This window comes from Euleptes europaea, chromosome 18, assembly GCF_029931775.1.
Source record: "Euleptes europaea isolate rEulEur1 chromosome 18, rEulEur1.hap1, whole genome shotgun sequence".
Taxonomy (NCBI): Eukaryota; Metazoa; Chordata; class Lepidosauria; order Squamata; family Sphaerodactylidae; genus Euleptes; species Euleptes europaea.
In genome coordinates this window covers 8,672,940-8,681,672 of record NC_079329.1, presented here as the reverse complement: position 1 = coordinate 8,681,672, position 8,733 = coordinate 8,672,940, and the positions used below count along the sequence as shown (strand labels likewise).

The following is an 8,733-nucleotide window of genomic DNA, read 5'->3' as shown; positions in this document are numbered from 1 at the left end:
AGGAGGAGGGAAGGCGGGGGCGCCGTCGAAGGCTCCGCGCAGGAGAGGCAGCGGAGGCAGGACCGCGATTGATGGAGAGGGATGGATGGAGGGCGGCGGTGACGGCCGTCGGGTCCCTCTAGGGTCGCGGGTCCCCGGGGCGGGGGGAGGCATGGGCTAAGGCGGGCAGGGCGGGGGGCGTCCGATCCGGAGCGGCTGCGCATCCTCGACCCCCCCCTTGCAAAGTTGCTCCCAGATGTCGGGGCGGGCGGTGCGGGCCGAGACACGCAGCCGGGCCAAGGATGACATCAAGAAAGTGATGGCCGCCGTCGAGCACGTCCGCAGATGGTGAGGGTCCCCCCACCCCTGGTCTTGGGGGAGGGAGCAGTCAAGCCGGCCGGGGCTGATGGGTCGGGAGGAGATTTGGGAATGGGGACCAGGTGGGTTCCCTGGGCGGCCGGAGGGTCTGTGTGCGGGGTTGCCAACCTGCAGGGGGCAGCTGGGGGTCCCCCCCCGGCGTTGCAGCGGGTCTCCTGGAGCAGTTCCCCTGGAGAAAAAATTGCTTTGGCAATTGGGCTCTATGGCATTGAAGGCCCGCCCCTCCCCAAACCCCGCCCTCCTCGGGCTCCGCCCCCCAAACCTCCTGCTGGTGGCGAGGAGGGACCTGGCAACTAGGGTTGCCATCCTCCAGGTACTTAAAAGACAATAAACAGCACCCAAGCTCAAAATGATTGCAAAGAGTATATTCACAATATATCATACATGCAAATAAAAATGAACATAAACATAAATGCAAACGTTCAAAAGAGAGTATTTATGTTTATGTTCATTTTTATTTGCATGTATGATATATTGTGAATATACTCTTTGCAATCATTTTGAGCTTGGGTGCTGTTTATTGTCTTTATCCTCCAGGTACTAGCTGGCGATCTCCTGCTATTACAACTGATCTCCAGCCGATAGAGATCAGTTCACCTGGAGAGAATGGCCGCTTTGGCAATTGGACTCTATGGGCGAAAACACGTGGGAGGTTTTGCCTTGGATTTGCCACTCTCTAAATGCAAATTTGCCACTCTAAATGCACATTTCCCCCAGCCAGATTTTCAAAAACAGAAAATAAGCCCCCCACGCAGAGTTTTGAGAATTCAGATGGGGAAAATGTGCATCTAGAGAGCGGCAAAGCCTCCCGTGCGTTTTTGCCCTATGGCATTGAAGTCCCGACCCTCCCCAAACTCCACCCTCTTCAGGCTCTGTCCCCCAAATCTCCCGGTATTTCCCAACCCAGAGCTGGCAACCCTAGGTCTATGTGTAGGGTTGCCAACTTCCAGGTGGTAGCTGGAGATCTCCCACTGTTATAACTGATCTCCAGGCGACAGAGATCAGTTCCTCTGGAAAAAATGGCTGCTTTGGAAGGTGGACTCTATGGCATTATGCCCTGTCGAAATGCCTCCCCTCCCCAAACCCCTTCTTCCTCAGTCTCCACCCTAAACCTGGAGGTGGCTGGAGATTTCCTGCTATTACAACTGAAAATGGCCACTTTAGCAATTGGACTCTATGGCATTGCTGATGGCTGCCAACTTTGAAGGCTTTAAGAGGGGAGTGGACATGTTCATGGAGGAGAGGGATATTCATGGCTATTAGTCAAAATGGATACTAGTCATGATGCAAACCTGTTCTCTCCAGGAGCAGAGGAGCATGCCTGTTACATGAGGTGCTGTGGAGCACAGGCAGAACGGTGCTGCTTCAGTTGTCTTCTTTGTGGGCTTTCTGGAGGCACCTGGTTGGCCACTGTGTGAACAGACTGCTGGTCTTGATGGGCCTGGGTCTGATCCAGCAGGGCCTTTCTTATCTTCTTATGACCCTGCAGAGCTGCTGCCAGTCAGAGCAGACAATACCACCTCTGATAGACCACGGGTCTGACTCAGTATAAGGCAGCTCTGTGTCTTATATGTCCAATCTGTTGATCTGACTGGGGAATGTTGCATTACATGCTTCCTCCTCAAAATGTACCAGATGGACTGCTAGTAAGTACTGAGAATGCATCTTACCAGTGCTGAAAGAATCTCCCCTTGCTAACCAGTTTGTTTCTGGACTCACTTGAAAAGAGCTGGTTCTGACCTTTGAAACCTCGAGTGGTCCAGGCCCAGGATATCAGCTGCTCCCCTAAGAGCTTGCCCCCGGTCTGAGCTTGGCAGCAATGGCCTTCTTCCATGTATCTCTCCACCCTCAGAAGTGAGGGGGGTGACCCCTAACAACAGGGCCTTCTCTGCTGTGGCTCCTTGTTTAATGGCACGCCCTCCCTGTAACCATCCACACGGCATCAACCCTGATGGCCTTGTGGTCTCAGTCTAAAAGTGGACTTCCCCCCCAGCTTTTGCTGATGGATGTTTTCCTTTCTTGCTTGCTTTTCTTGTTGCTTTTTTTTTGGCTCCCTTTTTGGTGCTGCTTCTAATAGGTTGGGGGGTTCACAAAGGAAACCCCACCTTATACACTTTTTTACTCTTCTTCCTAGGGAAAAACGGTGGGTTACCGTTGGGGACACCTCCTTACGGATCTACAAGTGGGTACCAATTGTGGACCCCCGGGATGAGGTATGTTGAAATACTTTTGGGGTTGAGAAGTCAACCCCCTTCTCCCAGTGAGTCTCTTGCCCATTCATAGAATCATAGAGTTGGAAGGGACCACCAGGGTCATCTAGTCCAACCCCCTGCACAATGCAGGAAATTCACAACCACCTCCCCCCCACCCCCCCAGAGACCCCTACTCCATGCCCAGAAGATGGCCAAGATGCCCTCCCTCTCATGATCTGCCTAAGGTCATAGCATCAGCATTGCTGACAGATGGCCATCTAAAAGGTAAAGCAAGCACCGGGTCATTCCTGATTCATGGGTGACGTCACATCTCAACGTTTCCTAGGCAGACTAGGTTTACGGGATGGTTTGCTAGTGCCTTCCCCAGTCATCTTCCCTTTACCCCCAGCAAGCTGGGTCCTCATTTGACCGACCTTGGAAGGATGGAAGGCTGAGTCAACCTTGAGCCGGCTACCTGAAACCGACTTCCGTCAGGATTGAACTCAGGTCGTGAGCAGAGCTTGGACTGCGGTAATGCAGCTTACCACTCTGCGCCACGGGGCTCTTAGATGGCCATCTAGCCTCTGCTTAAAAACCTCCATGGAAGGAGAGCTCACCACCTCCCGAGGAAGCCTGTTCCACTGAGGAACCGCTCTGTCAGAAAATTATCTTGTTCTTACAGGAGAAAAGGCGTCTGGCAAGCAATAGTGAGCAGCAGAGGACCAAAGACAGGAGGAGCCGGCTGCCCAGTCCGCGGAACAACCCTGCTCTGCTCATGCTGGACCTCAATGGTACGTCTCAGAAGGTGTAGGATAGAAGGAGGAGGAGGGGCTGGAAAGGCAGTACTGTCCTGAATCCCGTCTCCTGCAAGGCCCCGCCAGCACTTACTCCAAAGCCGCTCCTCTCTGATGGGATCCCAAAACGGTTGCTACTTGGGGCTACACTGGCGTTAGGGTTGGACCTCCACCAGCACTGTTAAACCTCTGCAGGCTCAGGCCAATGGGCAGCTGGGGAGGAGGGTGAGGGGAAGGCCGTTGTTTTGTTTTTGGGCTTTTCTCGGCAACGGCCCTAACCGCCCCTTTCCTGTTTCCCCAGACGAGAACAGCAACCAGAGCTCGCTTTCCGAGACCTCCCTCGTGAAAGGGGGAGACAACAGCCCCAGCCCCACGCTGGACCGCAGCCAGACGGTCACCCCCACCCCTCTGGGGGAGCTGAAGGCGGAGGACTCCCAGCCCCCCTTGCTGGGGCAGGAAGGAGGTAGGCTCAGTCGGAGGAGAGCAGGAAGGCAGTGGTGGCTAGTGGCGAACATCCCTTGGATATCTTTTGAAATGTCTTACGACCCCAATGCTTCCATTCCTGTCTTGGGTGCAGATCCTGGGGTGCTGCTTTTGGAGGGTACAGATGAGCCCCCCATGCTTACGAAAGAAGGGCCAGATCCCAAGATGTCGGACACCTCGGTGAGTGTGTGGGATGGGGAGAGACACGAGAATAATCCTCATTTTCCTAATTGGTAGGCTTAGGGTGAATGGATCATGGAATCATAGAGTTGGAAGGGACCACCAGGGTCATCTAGTCCAACCCCCTGCACAATGCAGGAAATTCACAACTACCTCTCCCACACACCCCCAGCGACCCCTACTCCATGCCCAGAATATGGCCAAGATGCCCTCCTGCTCATGATTCGCCTAAGGTCATAGAATTAGAATTGCTGACAGATGGCCATCTAGCCTCTTCTTAAAAACCTCCAGGGAAGGAGCACTTACCACCTCCCGAGTAAGCCTGTTCCACTGAGGAACCGCTCTAACTTTTAGAAAATTGGTTCTTGTAGGTTATCCGGGCTGTGTGACCGTGGTCTTGGTATTTTCTTTCCTGACGCTTCGCCCATAGCTGTGGCAGGCATCTTCAGAGGAGTAACACTGAAGGACTGTGTCTCTCAGTGTCAAGTGTGTAGAAAGAGTAATATATAGTCAGAAAGGGGTTGGGTTTGAGCTGAATCATTGTCCTGCAAAAAGTATCAAAGGTAATGTGCTAATCATTGTCCTGTAAGTATCAAGATAATGTGCTAATGAGGGTGTGGTATGTTAATATGGAACCATTGTATCCTGAAGTGATCTGTTAACATGTGAAATCCAAAGCTAATCTGCATGGCTATTGTGGACTCTAGTCTTTGTTAGTCTGGAGATTTTCAGAGGTTTTTTTGTAGACTGTGGAGGCGGCTGTGGCTCAGTGGTAGAGCATCTGCCCGGCATGCAGAAGGTCCCAGGTTCAGTCCCCAGCATCTCCAGTTTATGGGACTAGGCAAGTAGGTGATGTGAAAGACCTCCGCCTGAGACCCTGGAGAGCCGCTGCCGGCCCGAGTAGACAATACCGACTTTGAGGGACCACGGGTCTGATTCAGTAGAAGGCAGCTTTCATGTGTTCATATGAGGCCGTAAGGGTAGAAATGGTGTTGTGTTTGCCTCTGATTCTTCCTTCCCGTTCCAGGAAAAGGACGTAGGAGGCGCCTTTGAACCCACGGAGGCCCTTGAGAAGCAGGTACCTGAGGCCGAAGAGGTGCCGTCGCTGGGAGCGCCCCCGCTAAAACGTATCCGCGCCGAGCCCCAAGAATCAGAGCCCAGCCAAACGTCGGAGGCCTAAGCGCGGGCCTGCTCTGACCCCTTCCCATCTTTCTGGACAGTACATGTATGTGTGTGGAGAACATTCTGGAAATGAATGTATCAGGTCAACATTAGGTGAAAATAATAATAATCTGCCACTCGTGAACCATTCCCATTCCCCTGTGCCTGCTACTCCCTGGTGGAGGCTTAGGACAGTTGTAGCTAAAGAACCATGGCGGCACCCACGGACAGTCCAAGATGCCATGTTTGCTTATGAACGGAAGCCATGTTTTCTTAAACACTGGGCATGCACGATTTAAAAAGAAATGTGCAGATGGAAATGGGACGTTGGCAGAAACCGTGTAGGGCCGACGCGGATGAGAGGGAAAGAGGAAGCCCTGCTTGAGAATAGTGGACGTCCTCATCCCTCTAGACCTGGGGTGTCAAGCTCATTTGTTATGAGGGCCGGATATGACACATATGTCACTTAGTCGGGCTGGGCCATGCCTCACTAGCCCAGATTGGGAGTGGGTGTGTGTGTGGCTGCCTTGGCAGGCGAGCCCACAGCAGACTCTCCACCCTAGAGTGGGACGGGGGGGGGGCGTGTTGGCTGCCTTGCTGGGCCGGATCTGGCCCGCGGGCCGTATGTTTGACACCTCTGCTCTAGACTGTCTTTAGGGGAACTAAGAATTAGACTGTGGGTGGCGGGGTGGAATTTATAAGCACATTTGCCAAGAGGTGACGCGCCAACGGGATGATTAAAAAAAATGTATTAGAAAAGTTACAGGGTTCCCAGTGAATTACTAGATGGGGCATCTAGTAATTGAAACAAAGCAGCTCCTTCATCCACTCCCAATCCACACTTTTGCAAAATATGCTGATTAGCTATAGTTGCTTAATTTGCTTACTTTTGTATAATTTTATGGCTTCTGTGATTCAGAGGAAGGGAGAGGACTGGGGAGATACTCACACGATTTTGTTCAGAAATGTGAGAACTAGAAACTTTTTTTTTTTTAAGTATATGTTCACAGGACGACAGCCCCCACAACTGGTCTGCAAGCTAAGCAAGAGATGGGTTGTTCATTGCTCAGGGGATCCATCTTTAATTTCAAGGCTACCTGCAAATTATACGTTTTGTCTTTAAAAGGCCTTTTGGTTAACTCCAGATAAATGGCGCATCTTTTCAGCTAACTATGCCGTGAGGGCAAAGCCCCCGTTCATGTTCTCAAAAGTATTCTCTGTATTGTCGTCATGATTTCCAGCGCTTGACTGCGTTTATGTCAGATTCTGGAGCTCTGCTCTCAAATGGCCTGGCTCTGGTTAAGGGGAGAGGGAAGATCTGAGATTCTAGGAGAGAGATTTACAAGATTCATCTGCTGGGAGTTGAGAGGTAGAGCTGAGATGAGGCTGAGGAGTTGGGGAAAGAAGGGAGGGTGTGTTGGGTAAGGGGAATCAAGGGAGCCAGGACTCCCCCTGAGCCTCTGTAGCAGGGGAAGGGTGCTGATGGCATTTGGAGAGCAGGGCCCCATCCCCCATGACTTCTGGGGCCAAAGGTGCATAGAGTCTGAATTCTGTGTGTTGTAGATTCCATGGTGTGTACATACATATATTTTTCATTATAGAGTTTGCTACTAAAAAGCCAGCTACGTGCGTGCGTTTGTGTTTTGCAATTCCACGTCTTACAAGAGTATTGTCTACCCTGACTGGCAGCTGCTCTCCCAGGTCTTGGGTAGAGGTCTTCTGCATCACCTGCTAGCTTTCAACTGGAAATGCTAGGGGCTGAAGCTGGGACTTTTGGCATGCGAACTTGATGATCTACCACCGAGCCACAGCCTCTCCCAAGAAGACCATAGTGAGGGAAGACCAGCATGGCGTGCACGTGTGTCATTAAGTCACAGCTGACATAGGGTTTTCAAGCCAAGAGACATTCGGAGGTGGTTTGCCATTGCATGCCTCTGCATGGGCCAAGGGTAGGGTTGCCAACCTCCAGGTGCTAGCTGGAGATCTCCTTCTATTACAACTGATCTCCAGCTGATAGAGATGAGTTCCCCTGGAGAAAATGTCCGCTCGGGCAATTGGACTCTATGGCATTGAAGTCCCTCCCCTCCCCAAACCCCTCAGGCTCCGCCCCCAAAACCTCCAGGTATTTCCCAACCCGGAGCTGGCAACCCTAGCCGAGAGAGTTCTGAGAGAACTGTGACTGTGGAGGAGTGGGGAATGGACACCTGGTCCCGGTTCATCCAGATCAAAGTCCGCCGCGCTTAACCACTACACCATACTGTCTCTCACCAGCATGGCACCAGCTTATTGACCAGAGAATAAGAACGGCAAGGAACTTGATTCCCCCTCCCCCACCAGAAAGAACTCTTCTCTAACTGCCAATTGTAACTGCAAACGGAAGGGAACTCTGTCCCTTGCCAGGGACCCCAGGAGTCACGTTGTCCCACCTCCATGCCACGAAGACCCCAGGCAAGATCACTTAGGGGGACATATATGCCTGCTAACAGCTCCTGACGTCCTGCTGCCGCTGCCAAACTCGCTCTCCCTCTTCCTCCTGCTATTCCTTCCATTTCTGCCCCCGCACATCTTACATTTGAGCTTGTAAGCGCGAGTCTGTCCTCATCATTCCTTCCAACGTTGGCCTTGATGGTTCTGGGGCCGGCCCTAACACCAGGGAGCAAAACGGGGCCGCCTACAAACAAGGGTGGTGGCAGCGGGGAACTCTCCAGGTACGTAGACAAAATGTTAGTTTTGTAAATTCAAAATTCAAAAAATTCAAAATCCCCTCAATAGTCCAACGGTTCCCGAGTATGCTCATTGCCCTTCTGGAGGCACAGAATGTTGAGGGCAGTTGAGCGTCAGTTGGCGGTGGACGTACTGGCAAGTCGCAGCTGACTTACAGCGACCCCATAGGGTTTCCAAGGCCAGAGGTGGTTTGCCATTGCCTGCCTCTGTGTAGGAACCCTGCGTTTCCCTGGTGGTCTCCCATGCAAATACTAACCAGGGCTAGCCTGGGCCACCCAGGTCAGGATAAGAATCAGTTATTGTAATTAATTAATTAATTAAAAACCAGTTAAGGGAGAATCAGACAGGCCCACATGCACCTCCCCCACCCATGTGGGCCTGTCCGATTCTCCCTTAATTGGTAGAGAAAGCATATAAAAAAACCAAATCTTCATCTTCTTTCACCCCTGGCCAATTCCCATCTCCCTCGGCTTCCCGCCAAACTCCCAAAGGCCTTTGCTGCTGTCTTCCAGCCCCCCTCCCTTGAGCTGGAAAGAGTTCACAATTAATCATCACTGCGTGCCATCAAGTCGCAACTGGCCCATGGCAATCCCAGGGCCATGGGGTTTTCAAGGCAAGATATTAACAGAGGCAAGAGATTAACAGTGGGCAAGAGATCAACAGAGGCAAGAGATTAACAGTGGGGAGGGGCTGTGGCTCAGTGGTAGAGCATCTGCTCGGCATGCAGAAGGTCCCAGGTTCAATCCCTAGCATCTCCAGTTAAAAGGACTAGGTGAGTAGGTGATGTGAAAGACCTCTGCCTGAGACCCTGGAGAGCTGCTGCCGGTCTGAGCAGACAATAC

At 52.1% G+C, this 8,733-nt stretch overlaps 1 protein-coding gene across 1 annotated transcript; it reads left to right on the top strand.

The window, feature by feature from the left end:
• Window positions 1-218: 218 nt before the first annotated feature.
• On the top strand, window positions 219-5,186 carry BCL7C (BAF chromatin remodeling complex subunit BCL7C). Its single transcript, XM_056864202.1, has 6 exons — window positions 219-327; window positions 2,492-2,570; window positions 3,232-3,340; window positions 3,645-3,806; window positions 3,921-4,006; window positions 5,034-5,186. The coding sequence occupies exons 1-6, from the start codon at window positions 236-238 to the stop codon at window positions 5,184-5,186; spliced, it is 681 nt and encodes a 226-aa protein (XP_056720180.1). The 5' UTR covers window positions 219-235.
• Window positions 5,187-8,733: the final 3,547 nt, after the last annotated feature.

Excerpts from the sequence above, each read along its gene's own strand:
- BCL7C (XM_056864202.1), top strand. The coding sequence starts at position 236 with ATGTCGGGGCGGGCGGTGCGGGCCGAGACACGCAGCCGGGCCAAGGAT. Across the intron at positions 2,571-3,231 it reads TTGTGGACCCCCGGGATGAG|GAGAAAAGGCGTCTGGCAAG; the intron begins GTATGTTGAAAT and ends TTGTTCTTACAG. Across the intron at positions 3,807-3,920 it reads CTTGCTGGGGCAGGAAGGAG|ATCCTGGGGTGCTGCTTTTG; the intron begins GTAGGCTCAGTC and ends TCTTGGGTGCAG.